Source organism: Castanea sativa, chromosome 12 (assembly GCF_040712315.1).
Source record: "Castanea sativa cultivar Marrone di Chiusa Pesio chromosome 12, ASM4071231v1".
Lineage (NCBI taxonomy): Eukaryota > Viridiplantae > Streptophyta > Magnoliopsida > Fagales > Fagaceae > Castanea > Castanea sativa.
Window position 1 is genome coordinate 25516233 of NC_134024.1, and position 20992 is coordinate 25537224.

At 33.9% G+C, this 20992-nt stretch overlaps 1 protein-coding gene and 1 pseudogene across 1 annotated transcript; both read left to right on the plus strand.

Annotated features, from left to right (window-relative positions):
* Window positions 1-3150: 3150 nt before the first annotated feature.
* On the plus strand, window positions 3151-5280 carry LOC142618707 (basic blue protein-like). Its single transcript, XM_075791698.1, has 2 exons — window positions 3151-3498; window positions 4862-5280. Exons 1-2 carry the CDS (start codon window positions 3318-3320, stop codon window positions 5059-5061), a joined length of 381 nt encoding a protein of 126 aa, XP_075647813.1. The 5' UTR covers window positions 3151-3317; the 3' UTR covers window positions 5062-5280.
* A 6012-nt stretch (window positions 5281-11292) lies between these two features.
* On the plus strand, window positions 11293-20783 carry LOC142620874 (F-box protein PP2-B10-like; annotated as a pseudogene).
* The last annotated feature ends 209 nt before the right edge of the window (window positions 20784-20992 follow it).

Here is a 20992-nt window from a genome sequence, read left to right on the forward strand (position 1 = left end):
ATATTGAGCTTTAAAGCTCTCTATACCCTCCGCAGAGTCTACCAAGTAGACGAATCTACCCATGTGTGAAAAAAGGTTGAAGGTGCTATAATGGTGAAGGGGAACTAAGAGTGCCGAGGAGAAAAGGACACTGTGTAAAGAAAAGTAGAAGGAAAAGTAAATAAAAAGGGATGAAAAGACTTACGTGAAGAAAGAAACTCTCCTTGGACTAGCTCATGATATTTATGAGTGCAAAAGTGAAGGGAAGGAGGGGTTCAAGTAATATTTGTATCAGGGAGAGAAACAAGTGGGAAAATTCCCACCTGAGTTCCAAGAAAATCCCTAGCCGTTGGATCTGCATCACATCGTAAAACATGGGGAACATGGAGCTACAAAAATTTAATGAAAGCACGTCTCGGATGCCAAAGCGTCAGGAACGTGCATTGGGTAGTTAAAAAGGTACCTACGCAGATAGGAGTGATGTATGATGAGAGCAGGGTACTTGAGGTAATGTCGAAATCCCCCTTTTCTTCATGAGGAGCTAAGGAGGAGGATTTCGAGGGGCTATTGTAGGGAAGATAAGCCCAGTAGTATATTTTGAGCTGGGGGCCCCGTCCGAGGACGCCTAGTTATTTGAGGATGGGTAAACATTGTTATGGAGGTCAGCGTTAATGAATAAAGCAAGGGGTCTGGTTATGATGAGAAGGGGTCCGAGGAGGGATGCTTCCTCGGCTGAGCAAAGCAGAGGTCAGAGGGTACAGTCTGCCATACAGAAGCAACGTTCTAGGAGATTCTAGTGATAAGAATATACATAGTGAGAGCACAGGACAAAGGAAAGCTATGAAATATCTAAGAGAAAGTTGCTACCACCACATTGAATGCTCCGTAACTAACTCTCTGGCCGCATTATTGAGGAAGTGATACCTGAACAGTATTTTTCAGCCTTACAACTACTCCCAAAGATTTCAGGAATGTACTAATGGGACAAGGATCAACACCAACAATCTGATCTACACGTGGAGGGTAGAGATAGAAGAAGGAAGATAGTATAAAAGAGAGAGGGGACCCTGAGGGAGGGGGGTCGAGAATGAAGAGAAAAATACTGTAGAATCAAGAACAATATTTGTAACCAGTCTCAAAAGAATTAGAGAGAAGAATTAACCTCCTCAGATTGTGTCTGAGGTCGTTTTTCCTTGGATAAAATTAGTTCATCTTTATTCTATTGTCATCTTTACCCACTATGATTGTTGTCTAAATTCATTAGAACCTAGTGTTCTAATCCACTCTCTACAAATTTATTGTATTGGGTTCTTTGGACCCATTCCCATTCCTCCTCTGGGCTTAGGCGCTAAATTGCATCCCTACATGATTCATTTAGATACTTATTTTAAATTTGTTAATTTTATTAATTTTGATATTTCATGACTTAATTTTGATGAAATTGGAATGTTACATGGTCTTTTAGACTTAAAACAAAATGATCTTAGCTTGACGAATCAACCTGCCAAAAGCATATGGGATAGGTTGGGTTGGACCGAATTCGTGTTTTTAGCTATCATGGCAGGGGTGGTGGCAAGTATTAATCAAGGTGGTCACATGACCACCCTAACTTGAATTTATATATATATCTTTAAAAATTAAAGTTTAAATTAATATTGGTCTTTGACCACCCTTAAAAAAAAAAAAAAAAAAAAAAAACTTAAACACCCTAAATAACAAATTGAGCCCATTAAAAATAAAATTCAACCTCTCCAAAATTTTGGTTAGTTGAATGTTGAACCAAAAACTTACAAGAAATGCTATGTTCACAACATTTTCACAACAAATACTAAGTAGCAGGTTGTTACTAATGGACAAAAAAAGAATTTCAGAGGTAGGTTCAAATTAGAACCAATAAAAACTTACCACTTAGGCTTTATTGTGAAAGTATTCCAAAAATGTTGTAAATGTAACATTTCTCAAAAATTGCCCAAACAAACAAATTAGCCAAAAAGCTCAAACCAATCGTTTAATTGTGATGTTTTAAATTGTGTTTTCAAATGGCATATTTTAAAATCGCTATTTTTTAATAAAAAATTGCACACTTTCAAATAGCTAGTTTATTAGTGCTTGTCTTAGTTTTTGGCCGATTTATGTGATACATTTTTTCAAAAAGATAATGCATTTTTTTTTTTATATTGTTACTTATTTAGGCAATATGTTGGCAATTGAATGGGAGATCAATAACTTAATGATTGTTTGGTTGTGTATATTGAAAAAGATGTAGGTGTAGCTGATAACATTAATAGTGAAACTATCATATCACATAACGATTTCAAAATATGAAAACTTGTGAAATGAAATTTTAAAACTTTACATATTTGTGTTTTTTTTTTTTTTTTTGTGATGTTAATATATTCAAGTTTTATTTTTATTAAAAAAATTTAATATAAGATTTTTAATGACCACTCTGAAAGAAATTTCTAAAACTGCCACTATATCATGGCTTGGGTTAGATCAACAATTTATCAACCCAAAAAAATTGGGTTGGGTTAAAAAAATATCTCAAATTGGGTCCAACTAGACACATGCACACCTCAAACCCCAATTAACAAACCAAAAAAAGAAAAAAAAAAGAAAAAGAAAAAAGAAGAATATAGAAAAAAAGAAAAAGAAAAGTTGAACCCATGTTCTAGAGTTCATCAACCATGCCAAAGTGCAACGTAACGATGATGCTATGTGACCTATGGGCCCTCTAAGGCTCTAATTTCAAAAGTTTAGAAGCTTTTTCTATATTAGCCTCCCAACTTTAGCATTTCTTTGTACACATAAATTAAAATGACATAATGAAAAAGCAGGGCCTGTGGTCCAGTAAGAGTTCACGGGTCGGCTATATAAACTATACATGTGAAGATGCAGTCAAAAATATTTGTGGTTGTGCAATCAATTCTCTTTTTTATAGCACTACCATGTTTTGCCCCAAAATCTGCGCATAGATTATGCAAACGGCCCACTTTAATAACTAATAACTATTCCTTTGAAAGCCACTAAACAATCTCATCCTTTTACTAAATTTCCTTTCTCTTTACCCCGTGATAATGTTAACTGTAGAATTTTCAACCTGGTGGTTATGGTGGGGTTGTTGAGACAAATTTTTAATCAATAAAGGTCACCAAATTTGTCTTTAGCTTTGTCCCATTTTTCCAAACTAGTTGGACCCCACGTCTTACTTAGTTTCCTTAACACAATAAAAAGGGTTATTAGAGCCTCAGTTGTTGGCACTCTCACTCTCAAGTAGCTTTCTTACCACTTTAAACTTCAGCCTTTCCCAGTAAAGTACTATACAGCTCTGCTTCGAGATGTCTCTGGGAAGAGGCAGTGCAAGTCAAGCCATGGTCATGGTGGTTGTGCTTTTGTGCCTACTTGTTCACTTTGAACACGTTCACGCAGCAACTTACACAGTTGGAGACTCTGGTGGTTGGACCTTTAACACTGATAGTTGGCCCAAGGGAAAGCGTTTTAGAGCTGGTGATGTGCTCGGTAAGTTTGTCACTAGCTTTGTCCCTACTTTCAAATCTAGTTTGTCTACAACATTTATGTCAGAATGAAGTAACTCTAAAACCAATGTCATACAATGTACAAAGTTAACACTTTTTCCGGAGTCTAGGAAATGTCACAATATGCAATCTTACTCGAGGTTAATTCTCGAAATCAAATTTGCTATCTGTCATTTTTGGTGGAAGACATTTATTGGATTAGGCCCGACCTCTATGTGTAAATATAGAACATTAACTAAAATAACAAATATTGAGGAATCCACATATATGCAATTCTTAGCACATGCGCTTAAAATTTTTATAAATGCAAGCACAACTCATTCTAAAGAATATACAGCCAAAACCTTTTTTTGTTAATGTATTCTTACTAGAGTTATGGGGAAAAAAATACACATATGACTAGTCTATTGATTATCTATAACCAATTCTAAAATTTTAAGACAAAGCCATGGCTATCACCAGGGACGGAGCTACAGTTTGGCATTGGGGGGCCATTGCCCCCCCTGAGATTTTGAAAAACCAACAGCCATATATATGCAATAGGCTTGAGTTACAATTTAGGCCCAAGAAGAATTAAACCTGCCCCCCATCTCCAAACTCTTGGCCCCTTAAAAAAAAAATGTCTAAGCAACACAACAAACCAACCCAAATAATAAGACAGATTAGCCCAAACAATTTAGTGTACGTGAATAGCAAACATTTCTTTTCACTTCCTCCATGCCCATTTATGTATTTTGTTTATCTCTTGGAATCTCCCTCCATACCCATTTATGTTATTTGTGTCTTTGTTTGTGATTGCATTGTTGTTGTTTTTTTTTAATTTTATTTTAAATTTTTCTTTGTGAAATATGTTGCAAAACTATGAAGTGTTGAGTGTGTGTGAGCGTGACCTATTATAACTTATAAAGAGAATAGATTGAGTGAGTAATTACTAAAAAGTTACTTAGTAAAGTTAAAGAAACTTATTAAAAAAAGAAGTATAGTTAAAGAAAAAAATAATTGTACAGTTAATAAAAACATTTGGTTGGCTAATGGGTTGTCGAGGGAAATGTGTTAACTATAACAAGCTAATAAATTTATAAATTGAAAACTAAATTATGAATTGATAAGAAATAAATTTATAATTAATTTCTTATGCATACTATCCGCATTCTTATATTTGTCTTTATTTAGTAATAATAATTAGTCCTTTTGTTCTTATAAAAAAAAAAAAGAGTCTTTTTGTGAGATTCAATCTTAGAAGAATTTTGCCCCCCCTAACTCGAAGTTCTGGCTCCGTCCCTGGCTATCACGTTGTTTTGTAAAACAACCCTACATAATTAATAATTTGTTCATGTATGTTGCAGTATTCAATTATGATTCGACAACTCACAATGTTGTAGCTGTGGACCGTGGCGGTTACAGTAGTTGCACATCTCCGGCGGGTGCGAAAGTGTACAATTCTGGGAATGACCAAATAAAGCTGGCGAAGGGACAGAACTACTTCATCTGCAACTTTTCTGGGCACTGTGCGTCCGGGATGAAGGTTGCTATTAATGCAGTGTGATGTGTTATGTGAGACAAGTACTCATAGAACTTATAGTGGTAGTGCTCCTATTACATGTGAGAGAGTGTGTATTTAAGTAGTATTTGGCTTGAGTGTGACTACTACAAAAAGTGGGTACTACAAACTGGCTAGACGCTAGAGTAACTACAAAATAAGTTTAATGTCTCTTGCTGTTATGTTGTCACTATTAATTTATGGTTAAAAGCTGTGGTTTCTTGAGTTTTGGAATTTGCTTTGAATTAGGTCCACCAAGATCACGGACTCGTGTTAATACTTGTTTTCTTTTCACATTAAACAACAAGCCTGCAAGTGCTATGGCTGTCAATGAGGCCCAAAGGATTTTTTTTTTTTTTTTTAAAAGGGCAATTATTGTGGTTCCATTTCTAATTTGTAACCATCAAATGGTCCTTATGAATTGACATGAAGAGCAGTTGGCCGGTCCATTAAAAGTGAGTTAGATTGAGGGATAGGCATTCAGATGAAATTATACACCAAATATTCTCGTAGTCAAGTCATGTTACTTTTCCTTGGTTTTTCAACAGGGTGATACGGGATTTATTTCTTTGCAAGTGTAGGGATTTGGGATTTGGCTTAAGTCTAGTGCATTCTTAGCACTGAACTCGTTAGAATGATAACACATGACAAAAAATTGAGACGTGTCACCATCGTAACAAATCCAATGTTAACGGACACTAGACCCAAGTTTTGCTCTAAAATTTGTAATTTAAACTTTCATGGAAATAAGATTCAAGTGTCTTCTTAATAGAAAGAAAAAAAGAAAAAAGAAAAAAAGAAAAGCACAAGATCAGAGGTTAAGTCATTAAGTTTCTATTTCAATTGGCTTATTTTTATCAATTTGTTTTATTTATTGTGTAAAAATACAGTTATACATAAAATAAGTAAATAAAAGCTTTAGAAATCTACATTAAATAAAATAGGTTGATAAAAGTAACTTCATACAAAGAAGTATTAGCAGATTTCAAGTCAATATAATAAATTTGGCAAATCCCATTATTACCATATTTGACCTTAGTCAACTAGGGTGTGGTCTCATATGCTGTGTGAGAATGATATTATGAGAGAGCAATTCTTAGGTAGTTTCGAAGCAGTGTTTCAAGAACTATCTAAGTTTTTTTTCCCTCATGAGATATACTCTCCTAGACTTGTCGTGGGAATTGGGTGTTTAGGTCTTGATGACATATTTGGGTAGCCATTTTATCAAGTTGGTTGCCCTAGAATCTCATCAAAATGGAAATAGAGCGATTTTGGGCTTTTTTTTCCCAGAAAGTGCATACGCCACATAATGGGTGCGTATGCATCATATACTCGTCGTACGCACTTTTGTTAGCTTTGGTCAAATTAGGTCAAAATGGGCTTTTGGGCTTTGGGCTTCTTTCCTCTTCACAGTTGGGCTTGAACTTGGGCTTGGATTGTATTAGGCCACTTGGGTTCTCATCCTTGTCAGACTCCACACACAATATTGATCATTTTTCTAGTGATTTGATTTCTCGTCATTGGGATGGGGGTGCTTGGATGTAGGTCAGAATGAAATGGGATGTCTATAGCTGTATTCAGGCTGAGAAATTGTATAATTCTGGGTATTTATCCGAGGGTGTTGTCCTTCAGCCCCTTTATTGGGCCTAGGCCTTCTCTTTGGACTTGGTTTGGGACCATGACCTTGGCTCGCTTTATCTTTTGGACAGACTTATGACTAGTAGCTTGTTGGGCACAATTTGAGCCCCCCAATAAGTATATAACTATAAAAGAGAGAAAATAATAAATGACAAAAAATTGAGAATAGTCCGGGGAGAATTTGAATTTGAGAGATTTTTTGTGAGTAAAATGAGAGAACTATAATGGGTATTTAGGATACTTAAAAAATTGAGAATTGAATTTTGTTCCAACGATAAGCATGTTTAAAGGAAATTATTGGAAGAATCAATTATCTTAAAGGAAATAATTTCATCCAACAATAAACTTTTCTTCTTATTTCGTTTTAAGAAATTTATTTTATATATTGTAAGGAAATAATATGATTTTATCAAAGGAAAGATTGACCTTTTTTCTGATGGTCATAATCCTCTCTTCTATTTTTTTCTTACTTATTTATTTATTTATATTTATAATGGAAATAATCTTTAAAAAAAATTAAAGGGAAGACTGAAAGAGTCAACAAAATTTTTTTAAAGAAAAGAATCAAAGAATTTATAATTTATTTAATTTTTAAGGTCAAAACCTATTTTTTATTAAGATTTTAAATAATTTTTCTTTTTCTATCCTTCAATAAAAAAAAAAAAAAATGTCCAACAGTTATTTAAAAAAAAAAAATCAAAGCTACTAGACAAATAGCAATATATATATTAAGTATAGTTTCTCACAATCACTCCAAGTATTGGCATGGTATAGTTTCTCACAAGCACTCCAAGTATTGGCATAGAAACTAACCCATGGCCTGCTTTATTGGGCTACTGGACTGCCCATGGGCATTAAAAGTACTGGACCTGGCTGCCTGTTAGCCTGATGGGCTACTGGGCTAGCCCATAGGTCGATGACTGTTTGGTCATTAGGATGAGGTAAACAGCAGAGGCCTGGTCACTTACAGTTGAGAAAAAGATGAGAAAACAATCTGCAGATTCTTCACTGTGAAGCCCATGAGAAAAGCAAAAGCAGGCTCAAGAATGACATAAAACACGTAGAAGAAAGTGGCAGCCCCACAAGAAAGAGCTTCTGCAGGACGACCCAAGGATTTGAATCAAGCCTAGATGGCGCCAGACTTTTGATAGAAAATATTGGAGGCCCTAGGCATGCCCGAAAATAAAGGGAAAGAACAATGGAGTGGAAGAGCCACAGAACACGAAAGGAGTATAGAATAGGAGCATTAAATTCAGTTATGGGCTTCAAGTGGCGAAAAGAAAAGAGCAGGTCCTGCTCCGCCGCACCCCATACCCGGAGAAAATGGAGAATTAGCAGGAAAAGAATAACACAACAACAAGAGTAACGCAACAATTGTAAGAGTCACCAAGATTAGTAGAGAGAAATCATAGTAGAGTAGTTTGAAGGAGGATAAGAAAGAAAACATTTGGCAGAATATCCTAGCAATCGATATGGTTAAGACTTAAGATTGGTTCGAGTTCCAAACTCCATAATTTTAATTTTGTTCTGGCTCAAAGCAATGAAATTACTAACTCTCATTCTGTGGAGGGATAACTCTTCTCTTGTACGTGTAGTGTATATGTGTAAATGTATTGAAAAATATATGTGGACTCTACTGTGAATTAACAATTATTGGGCTGTGCTGTTGTATTTTACTATTTGTTTTGGAGTGTTTGTTTTGCTGCAGATTGGTTCAGCGGAGCCCATTCTGTAGTACATACCAGGCCCAATTTCAGCAGGGCCTATTCTGCAGAACGAACCAGACCCAATTCTCAAACCCATCTGTCTTTGTCCAAAGAGTATTCATAGATATTCTGACACGTGTATTTTGACAAAAAGAAAAGGCCCCTTTAGTGTTCCAAAAATTCCTTAAGCCGAAGCTTTGCATTTTGAAGGTAAGGCTGTAAAGAAAACCAAGACACCGAATGCACTGACCGCACCGAATTCTAATTTTAAGTTTTTTCACGGTTTGGTTTGGTTTCAATTTCGGTTTGTATTTTTGCAAAATCGATATTGGTTGGCCCGGTGTCACACCGAAAACGATTGACATATATTAAGTATTAATAAAAACAAAATATATTAGGATTATATTTGTAGCTTAGGCGTTAGGAGTAAATTTTGGATACAGTTTATTTAGTTTCTTTGGGTCTGTTTGGATAGAACTTATTTTGCTGAAACTGAAAACTGAAAACACTGTAGCAAAATAATTTTTAAATGTGTGAATAGTATTGTGGGACCCATTTTTAATGAAAAAGTTGATGAAAAGTGAAATTTGTAATCCTACGAACAGTAATTTTGTGTACTGTTCATAGCTAAAAGTCAATATGTGCGGCTGCTTTAAAAAAAAAAAAAAAAAAGTCTCCAAAACGTGGACGTGGGCTGGACGTGAATCCAAACGCCCTCTTTATAATAATAGTGCGATTGCGCGGACAGTGTTTTAGCATTGTACATCTAGTGTTTTTGCACTGTGCAATACTGTAGTTACAATATTTTTTTTTTAAATTTTTTTATTCAATTGGCACTATAGCTATAGTGCCTAAATTTTTTTGTTTTTTTCAGTAATCAGTTTGTGTTTTTTTTTTTTTTTTTAATATTGATGTAAGCTGACATTTATATTGTTATACTGACACAACAAATTTCACAACATTTTCACAATTATTAACGTGTCAATTTCTTACATGTAGAAATAAAATAATAAAATATAATATGAGATTGGTTTTTTTTTTTTTTTCTAGTAATCGGTTTGTGTTTTTTTTTCTTTTAAATATTGATGTAAGCTGACATTTATATTGTTATACTGACACAAAAAATTTCACAATATTTTCATAATTATTGACATGTCAATTTCTTACCAGTCGAAATGAAATAATAAAATATAAGACTGTAGCTAACCACAACTAAAAATAAATATTTTAAAAAAATGTTACAACATTTATTGTTATCACAAGACACTGTAGCACTGTAACTACAACAGTGATTTGGTTTAGTTTTCACAATTATTGACGTGTCAATTTTTTACAAGTTGAAATAAAATAATAAAATAAAATATGAGATTGGTTTTTTTTTTTTTTTCCAGTAATTGGTTTGTGTTTTTTTTCTTTTAAATATTGATGTAAGTTGACATTTATATTGTTATACTGACATAACAAATTTCACAATATTTTCACAATTATTGACGTGTCAATTTCTTACATGTCAAAATAAAATAATAAAATATGAGACTGTAGCTAACCACAATTGAAAATAAATACTTTAAAAAAATGTTACAACACTTATTTTTATTACAATAAACTGTAGCACTGTAGTTATAACAGTGCTTTAGTTTAGTTTTCACAATTATTGATGTGTCAATTTCTTATAAGTCGAAATAAAATAATAAAATAAAATATGAGATTGTTTTTTAGTAATTGGTTTGTGTTTTTTTTTTCTTAGTAATTGGTTTGTGTTTTTTTTTTCTTTTAAATATTGATGTAAGCTGATATTTATATTGTTATACTGACACAACAAATTTCACAATATTTTCACAATTATTGACGTGTCAATTTCTTACAAGTCAAAATAAAATAATAAAATATGAGACTGTGATTAACCACAACTGAAAATAAATGTTTTGAGAAAATGTTACAACACTTATTATTATCACAATATGTTCACAATTATTGAGATCTCAGTTTCTTATAGATCAAATAAAAAAAATGTTAAGTCTTCAACATTTTAACATTAATTTCTACTGTGCCTAAAGTTTTTTTTTCCCAGTAATCGGTTTGTGTTTTTTTTTTCTTTTAAATATTTATGTAAGCTGGCATATATATTGTTATACCGACACAACAAAGTTCACAATATTTTTACAAATATTGAAGTATCAATTTCTTACAAGTCGAAATAAAATAATAAAATATGAGACTATGACCAACTACAATTGAAAATAAATGTTTTGAGAATAACAATAACAATGTTATCAGTTTAAAACCAATAATAACTTGTCATTTAGAATTTGTTTGAAAAATATTATGAATGTAGCATTTCTCTCAAATAAAATAAAAAAGGGCAGAGCTCATGTCTAATGAAAATTTTCACTGGACACGGCAAGATTTGGACACGTGTCCACTCTTGGATACATGTCTCCAATCCAATGTGTCTAGTGAAAACTTTCACTGGACACAAGCCATACCCAATAAAAAATATCTATCGGATCCTAAAAATGAAGATATTGTGAAAATATTGTGATATTTGTTGTATTCTTAGACTTTTTTTTTAATATAGTCAAATTGGGTGAGTTAAAATTCATGGTTTCACACAAAATCTATATTAATTTTCTCACTACTAGGGCAGCACGTGCCTTGCATGTATAACCAAAAACTAGTTTTATTAAAAGTGTGTTAAAATATAATTGTACCTTAACATTTTTTGAAAAAAATGAAAAAATGCAAGAAAAATTGAAGTTTTAAAATCTATCCAAAAAAAAAAACTGAAGTTTTAAAAGGTTATACCTAAAAACTAAATGCTAAATGCCAAACAGGCACATGTTTCATGCCTTTAACCTCCCTTGTTCAAGACTTATCAAACACATTTTTATATTTTGTTTGCCCCTTCTCACTCTTCCTTCTCTCTTTCATTTCATGCTTCTCCCCCCTTTCTCGGCCTCTTATTTTTTGTATGTCCCTTCGCTCTCCTTCTCTTTCATTCACGCTTCCTACAAAACCCCATCTGACTCAGATCAGATCTTCGTTGTTGACACTGACAGGTAATTATCTTACTTGTGGGTTTCTATTAATTTAGGGCATTCATTTCCATTATCTTTCTGGTTAACTCTTATGTTCTTTGTTTGAACCCCTCATTTATTTTTTCTGGGTTGCTCTTATTTTGTCAAATTCTTTGTTCAATTCTTTTCTTTTGAGGATTTTGTAAGTTTTTTTCATCTGGGTTTCTATTATTTTTGTGTTTTTATTCAGATAGGATCTTTGTTGCTTAACATCTGACAGGTAATTTTCTCACTTGTGGGTTTCAATTAATTTAGAGCTTTCGTTTCCATTATCTTTTCTGGTTAACTCTTACGTTCTTTGTTTCAGTCCCTCATTTTTTTTTTTTTTTTGGGTTGCTCTTATTTTGTCAAATTATTTTCTAGAGGATTTTGTAAGTTTTTCTCATCTGTATTTCGATTGTTTTATTTTCATTGCTTACTTGAATATTGAAAGGTCGGATTTGTGTTAAAATATAAGAGCTTGTTCAGACCCTCAATTAAAAACTATAGATGGATTGCTTTTACTCTAACTTAAACTAAGTGCGGAACAAGAGTAAATAAGCATAATAAACTGATAACTCTATCTTAAGCCATATTCATCCATTATCAACAATAAAATGAAAGCTTAAAGGGTAGGAAAGGAAGATGAAAACTCAAGATAACATCGAGACGTGTTATCGAAGAGGAAATAAAAAAACTCAGCGAAAAACCTTTCCGCAACCCTCCAAGTCGAAATCGATCCACTAGAAAATAAAGTTGAAGTACACAAATGAAAAAAAAAAAATCCTCCAAGCCTAGTCTACCCCACGTACTTGAGCCCTCCAAGCTCCTACTACCAACTAACTTCTCAGAGCCTTGTATTCTCTAGCTTTTCAGATCCCACAATTCAGCCTGATTGTATCCACAAATGAATGACACCTTCCAATGCTTCCCGGTAGGACCAAATTCTCACTTTACACTCAGTATGGGTGTGGTAAATGTTTAGACTAGCAACCTTTCAAGGATCTAAAGATGGAGAGGTAGGATTTGAGGAAAACCATAAGGAAATGTGTAGATGATTGTGGGTATAACAATCTCTAATTCTTAAGTGAATTTTCTAAAGTTTTCTCTTTGAAAAGTACTCCTTACAATTCGTGGGTAATGAGGATACATATAGTGTAAGTAAAGATTTGGTAAAACAAAACAAAATGCTACTTTTTGCCAAACAAAAACTTTTGCAGGTCCTTCGAAAGTTGGCCTTACCTGCAAGACAGTCGTGAAAAAGATAGCCTGGCCCGACTCTTCATCTTCCAGTCGTGGGTTGCTTCTCGTGAGACAGTCGCGAAATCCACTTGTTCAACTTTAGAAACTTGATTCTTCACCGATTTCTCACAATCATCCCTTACAATTAAACCTACATAAATACAGGGAAAATGATTGAATAAATTACAATCAAATTTGGCACGGAATTAAAGCCAACACAAAATAGTTGGAAATCACAACTTTACAATCTCCCTCTTTGGCTATTCCATGACAAAACTCCTAAATAGACTCTAGATTTAAACGTGAGTTTGGGAACATAGGTAAAACTCACTCACACCTAACTCTAGAAACTGTGAAGCAGTTGTACCATATACACCTGTATCCTGAAACATTTGCACGCACATACAATAAGACTTCATTAAGCTCAAGAAAAGTAGAACACAAGGCATGTATAAGGAACAAGTAAAATGTGATCAAGATACCAAATGAAATATATGACAATAAGCATAACTTGATCAAACATAAATAGTCATTAGAAAATGACTACAATGACCATTTATCAAGTAAATGATCATCAGGACACGCAATGCAATTAAGAGCAATGCTAAAATAAATTGCATGTCTAACAAACATATGATGCATTAAAGAAACTAAGGCTATAAGCAATAGAAAAATATTAAGAATAAAAAAAACGGCTATAAAAACCAAGATACAAAACAGTACTAAAGAAAACTAAGTTTTAAACTAAAGTACTTGAAAGCTTTAAACGAAAGCACTGTAAATTTTTAAAAGCTATAAATGTGTAAAATAAACTAGAAACCACCAAAATAAACCAATGTTATACTAAATTTACTACTCCCTCTCAAGCTATACTCCCCCTCAATCTACTCCCCTTTTTTTACCTGAATGGCCAAAGAGACTAGAATGTATCAAACTCCGGCTCTGATTTTCTCATCAAGTCATCAACTTGAGATGAGAGGGCAGTGATTTGGCCTTCAAGGTATGTGAATTGAGTTATGGAATAGTTGATGTGTGAAGCTAGTATTATATGCAACTCTTCAACCCTTCCAATTCGATGATCAAGAAAATCGGGTGCTTTTTCTTGTGCTTGGGAAGAAGGTTGTGCAGTGTCCTCCGGAACTGAAGTGTATGAATCATTTTCCTCATTAGTGTTCCCTTCTTCTTTTGCTTCTTTATCTCTCGGAATTTGAGATACACTGCTGCTTGGACCCGAATATGCGTTTTGCTTTGAAGGATGGTTTGCTCATTAATAGTATCTTCCCTTTGCGTCACCTGAAGTTCGCTTGGAATCTTCACCCGTGCCCTTAAGACAAGAGACATGACAAGGCTTGGAAATGGTAGAATTAGCCTTGCATTCCTCTTCTTGATGCTCTTAACGAATAGGTGGTAGATGTGACCGCAAATGTTGATCTCCTTGTGAGTGAAGAGATCATATTGGAAGATGGTCCTTGGTCCTGACAAAGTCATCAAGTTCTTCACCGGGTAGTGGTTGTAGATCATGATGTAGGCCAAAGCTTGCGTTTTCGGAGTGAACGCAATGGTGTGCTAGGCCTTCTTCTTGAGTTGTCCACCAAGAATTTCCTTTGGGCCTCATTGAAAGCCATAGCACTTATAGGCTTGTTGTTTGTGAAAAGAAAAGGTGTAAATGCATTTTTCATCTCTACATTTTGACCCTATTCCTATTTTGGTCCCTACTTTTTTTATTTTACTCCTTTCAGTCCCTAAAAGAGAAAAACATTCCATTTTGACCCTTAACGTTACTCACTTAATGAAAATATCTTTCATGACAAACGGAGTACACTGTTAGCATAGTAAACGTTGATATGACCATTAAAATAATATTAAAAAAAATGCTACATTAGCATCCACGTCAACCTCTAACTTAAAAAAAAAATTATCAATTTTAAAAATTAAAAAAATTTAAAAAAGAAAAGAAAAAAAAACATAATTAAAAACAAAAACAAAAAATTTGTGGAATTTAGATCTGTGTCTTTGTTTGTACTTGTTTCTTTTTTTTCTTTCATCTTCTTTTTCTACCCTTGATCTCTTTCTCTCAGTTTCTCCGCCTCCCATTCTTTCTTTTTCTTCTTTCTTTCTTTCTTCTTTTTTCCCCCTTCTTCTTCCTTCTTCTTTCTCTCCTCAAATCACTATTTCTCCACCTTTTTTTTTTCTTTCTTCTTTCTTTTTTGCATTTCTCTCTCTCTCTCTCTCTCTCTCTCTCTCTTTCTCGATTGAACCCCATGGTTTCTTTCTTCATTCTTCCAAATCGTTGGTGTGACGTGGGTCCTTGGCTAGCAATGGATCAATGTGGGATTGGTGGCGTTTGCAAGTGGTGGGTCAATTTTTTGGTTGTGTGTAGTGTGTGGTGTGGGTTTCCAGGTAGATCTAAAGCCCATATCAGTGGAGATCGATGGTGAAGGTGGAGAGAAAGGGTTGGGTTGGTTGGGTTTGATGGCTGCGCCAAATCGGTGGAGGTGGAGATTGTGGTGACTAGATCAGATTGGTGGTGTTGGTTGTGTTTTTATGGGTCGCAAGTGGTGGGTAGATCTGGGTTTTTGGGTCCAAATTGGTTGGTCCATTGGTGGTGTTGATGCGAACCTCAATCGACACGCTTTGAGACCCAACAAAAATATTGGAATATTTACCCAGGAAAGCTAAAATTCAGATTTATGATAGAAACCCTGAGCCAACGTTTATAATCGAAACGCGAACCAAAGGTATAAGTTGACCTTGACCCAATGATTATAAAGAATCACGAACCAAGGGTATAAAGTTTGAACGCCACAAGAAAGAATCCTTGATAAGTTCACAGTTCTTGAAGAACCAAAAGAGAGCAAAGCCTCACCTTTTTTGATTTTTATTCAATAACATTATGAAAAACGTTTACAAACTTCAGAGCCTATTTAAAGGCTCCATAAAACTTGACAGACAAGAAAATATATTCTAAAATAACTCCTAATTGATACCTTACCATATCAGGAATCAAATTTGACCTAAAAAGCATTAAATGCATCTAAAAACAACGAAAATACCTAAAAAACGTACTAAATAATAAAACCCTAAATAAAAGTTGATTTGGTCTGAAATTAGCAGATCCAAAATAGGAAAAAATCTGCCTTAACTGATATAGAACTAGAAAGTCAATCAGCTATTAATTCATGCCATAAATCACTCGTAATTAAGCCAGATCAGCCCTAAATAGCTTGAATTAAATATATTACGTTTTCAGCTTCCTTTGGGCCAAGCTTGGAATGTCCTGCGTTAGAATCAGCCCAAATCTCTTGAATCAACCCATTAAGTGCTTCTTTGATCTTCTTGGATCTTGCTCTTGTAATAGGCCCAACTGGAACATGCAATGGATCCTTGAATGCTTGATGATTCTCATCAGGTGTTGGTTGGGTTTTCTGGGTTTGTAAGTGGTTGGGTTTTCTAGGTTTGCAGGTGGTGGTGTTGTGTTTGGTTGCCAAGAAAAATGATTAGTAAAATGTTATATGTTTGATTGTTATTGATATGAGTTTTGATGTGTTTGATTAAAAAAATAATACAAGGAAGACAAAGAAAAGATAAGAAAATAAGGACTGAACATGAGAGAGAGAAAGGTACGTTGTTTGTGTTCTAGATTTAGGTTCTTATGTTCTCCCCAAAAAAAAAATGATAAGCTAAAAAAAAAATTATAAGATGAACATGACTAGTCATGTTCTTCAGAAATTCAAAATTGGGAAGGCAAAAGATTCTTAGAATAGCTATATGATATTAAACCTAGAGCATTCAATACAAATATCTTGATTTTCATATTTTGAAAGTTATTGGAGGCATTATCAGAAAGACCTAGAGATGTTTTAGTGGATGATAATGACAAATGGGTTAGCATTCATGAAGATTTGTTCATTTTCTTCTCCACCTCTTAGTATAAGCATGTTCTTCGAAAAAACTAATGAACTTTTTTTTTAATTTAATTAACAAAAGTGTAAATCAAATACAATAATATCAATGCAATGAAATAAGACTGTAGAGAACAAGAATTTATCGATAGTTGAGGAACGAAACTGAATTTGCTGTCTTTAAGAAGCAATTTCGCCCCCACTGTTATGATATTTGGGGCAAATGGCTCGGGCAGTTTCTTTCTAGGATATATTGACAACTCTGTTAGTGCGCACTCACAAATAGAACTTTGAACTCGTCATAGGATGCTCAATCAAAATTTTCAAGTATTAGAGAGAGGGAAAGATATTAGATTTTGTTCTATATTGATCTTTTTGGAACTAGCCTTATATAGAAGAGCTGACTTACATATAATAAGAAATTACCCACACTCACACAATTGACTGGCTCCATTTGAATTTGCTCTCCATGAAAAATCCCCAATTACTGTTGGTAGTTTTATGAACATTGAAAGTTGTAACTTTTTCAAGAGTGAATAAGGAAAGAAAGAAATGATAGAGTTTTGGAGATTCTACCAACAAAAGAGGCATTTAAGGGATTTCATCCCTTTGATAACGTTGCTACCAAAATCACAAGATTTAAAAAAGGAAAGAGATGATTTTAGGGGATTTATTACTGCTCTCCACATACTAGTTGACTTAATAAGTCATGCGCTTATCATCGCGCACCCTTGGTGCGGTGGTCACTTCACAAGTCTAAGTGCTTGTAGGGTGTGGGGGGCAAGGATTGTGGTTCAAGTCTCCAGGAGAGAGCTTCACACGTATATACACTTAGATTAAGCTAAAGTAGAAATTCTATCTTGTATAAAAAAAAAAAAAAAGTCATGCGCTTGGGCTTAATCCAAACACAAAGTTGGGCTTCTAAAGTAATGGGTTTAGAAAAGTATTAAACATATTCAACAACATCTACTTTACATGGGGTTGAGCTCCATACTTGTGGGTTCTATCTCCCATGTGAGAGAGATGTTGTATGTAGTCGTTATTTAAAATAAAATTCAATCAAGTTGCAATTTACAAACATAAAGTGTGGGATAGAATTAATTTTACTCCTTCAAGTTTCAAATTTTGGATATTACATATCGTTTGAATTGAAGCCCTCTCGACCATGTGCTATAACAAGGTGTTTGTTAAATGCCATCTCAACTCAAAACAACATAGTTTTATGAATCTAAATTTTGAAACTTTAGGGGATAGAATCAAAATTACCCTATACTTTAAGGGTGTAAATTATAATAAATTCCAAATAATATATGACATGGCTTTAATAAGATTCAAAACGACATAGTTTTGAATAAGAAATGATGTCGTTTCAAGCTTAGTTGGCACTTGATGAACAATTCATCACAATGGATTGATAGAACGACTTAAATCTAAACAACATGTAACATTAAAATTATAATAAATTCCAAATAATATATGACATGGCTTTAATAAGATTCAAAATGACATAGTTTTGAATAAGAAATGATGTCGTTTCAAGCTTAGTTGGCACTTGATGAACACTTCATCACAATGGATTGATAGAACGACTTAAATCTAAACAACATGTAACATTAAGGGTATAAATCAAAATTTTGAAACTTGAAGGGGCAAAATCAAATTTATACCAAAATTTAAGGGGGAAAAAGTTAATCCAAACATATTGTGCATTCAATGTATTAGAAATAAATCAGCAAAAAAAAGAATTAAAACACAATTGGAATTAGTTATTGGATAAAAAAACCAAATAAATCTTATCTAGAATTACCAAAGAAAATGATAGGTTCTTTCTCCAAAAAAAAAAAAAAAAAAAAAAAAGAAAAAGAAGAAGAAAATGATAGGTTTGAGAACCTTCTATTTGTTGTGGTAGATACAGATTTTTTTTTTTCATACTGGTAAATACAAATTTGAGAATAAGAGTTCCGTGACACTTTCTAATTATTTAAGTGAATTTAATGGCCCTAGGAACAATCAAACCGACATTTTCTCCACCAGAAAAAAAAAAAAAAAAAAAATCATACTTAACCATTAAGAAATTAAAGAAACGTTCCTTAATAGGTGTGTATTGTTTGGCGGGGAGTCAGGGACACTCCACATATAAATGGAATGTACGAGAGAGAAATATCATCAGATAAACAGAGAGAAAAGAAGAAGATGGAAAAAGAAAATGAGAGAAACGGTCTGCCCTGCGTTGTGGACATATCAGTATTACCAGAGGGATGCATATCGGACATAGTTTCATTGACCGCTCCTAAGGATGCTTGCTCAGCATGTGCGGTTTCTCCTATATTCCGTGCTGCTGCCGAGTCCAATGCTGTCTGGGAGAGGTTCTTGCCGTCCGACTATCAAGCCATCATTGCTCGATCATCATCATCATCATTGGAATCCTTGAACTTCTCTTCAAAGAAACATCTCTACCTCAGTCTCTCCGATAACCCCATCTTAATCGACGACAATAAAAAGGTAACATATTTTAACAAACAATTCCCACAATATTAATAAGTAATATGGGTCGTTTCAAATTCATACATGTTTATAACCTTGGGGGTTGGGCACTTGGGCTGGTGGTTTCCAATTTCAAGTTTGTGAGATTTATGAGAAAAATTGGAAAATAACACCAAATTTCAAAAATATTCATTAATTAACAACGTTTTCAAACTATTTAGGCAATTAACATTTCAAATTTAAGAGACTCGCTTTTGGTGTAGTAACGAAATTGTTTAGAATTTGGTGTTATTTTTCAATTTTTGCTAGATTTATGAGGTTCTAGATTTGAAATCTCTAATCAATATGTTCGATCAACGACTCCTTATAATTACCTAATATAGGAATCACATGCACTCAGAATAGATAGGTTCTAGAAAAGCTCTCAACAAATTTTTTTTTAAAAATAAACATAAAAATAATTTAAACATGTACAAGATTGGGTGGGTTGATTTCACTATAGGCTCACAAACTTGTGTTTTTGGTTAAATTGGTTTGAATTAGTTATGTGAGCATACTTGAATTTAGTTAAATACGGAAGAGAAGAAAGGAATAAAAAAAAAAAAAAAAAAAAAGAACAAAAGGAGCCGCTAACTATGAGTTATCCAATGCCAAGGTCGTTTAATGTGTGCTTGTAGCCAAAGTATTCTGAATAGATAAAACCATATTTCAACATTTTAAAGGGGGATAGAGTTGATTCTCCAAAAAAAAGGGGGGGGGGAGAGGGACAGAGTGGATACATGCTTGATAAATTACTCATTGTCTAAAAACTTTAGAGTGATTATAAAATGATAAATTTCATCATTCAACCATTATTCAAACCTTTTATGCTCATCTTTTTTTTTTTTTAGCAGTGCTTTTTCTTGGACAAATTGAGTGGTAAGAAATGTTACCTTCTTTCTGCAAGGGACTTGTGCATTGTATGGGGTGACTCCTCAGTACTGGCGATGGGTTTCTCAATCTGAATCCAGGTCTCTACCTATTCTATTTTATACTCCTTTTTTTTAAAAAAAATTAGGCTTTTTATTTAATTCTTAATTATGTACATGTTAAAACCAAGCAGGTTCCCGGAGGTAGCTGAACTTAATTATGTGTGGTGGTTTGACATCCGTGGCAAGATGAGTACTTCCATGCTGTCTCCAAAAACAAACTATGCTGCTTACCTTGTGTTCAAGTTGAGAAGGAGAGCCTCTGGATTCAACCCTCCTCCAAAGGCTTCAGTTGGAACTACTGGAGGAGTTGAAGATTATAAACAAACTGTTTGTTTGGGCCTGCCTGCAAGGGAGCCAAGGCAGCAACACCAGATTGAACTGTCACCGCAACAGCAGCACAATTCGCATCCAAAGCGAAGAAGAGATGGATGGTTAGAAATTAAGTTGGGTGAGTTTTTCAATGAGGGAGGAGAAGATGATCAACTGCAGATTAGACTTACGGAGGTAGAAGCTGGTACCGGGAAGTCTGGCCTCATTGTTGAAGGGATCGAGATCAGGCCAACAAAGGGTTGATCAAAATAGGTTTCTTTAAAAAATAAAATAAAATAAAAAAATCACAGAGTGGCATTGATGCACAAAATTGCAATACTGTCAAACTTCTATTGTCTCAATTTTTTGCTTTATTGACACAATTTTGTAAATAAAAACGTCAACCTTACTTCGATCAAACCAGTAGTCTTATGGTTCTCCTAATTCTGGCTGCCCTATTTTTCTATTTTAACCCCTCCAACATTTCTTAGGGAGTGTTTGGTAGAGTAGTTTGAGATGAGATTTTTGTAATTTTTTTTAAAATTTGTGTGAGTGAAAAAGTGTGTGGAAATGTGTATAAAGTTTAAAATGTAAAAATATGAATTTGAGATTGTGTAACAAACAAGCCC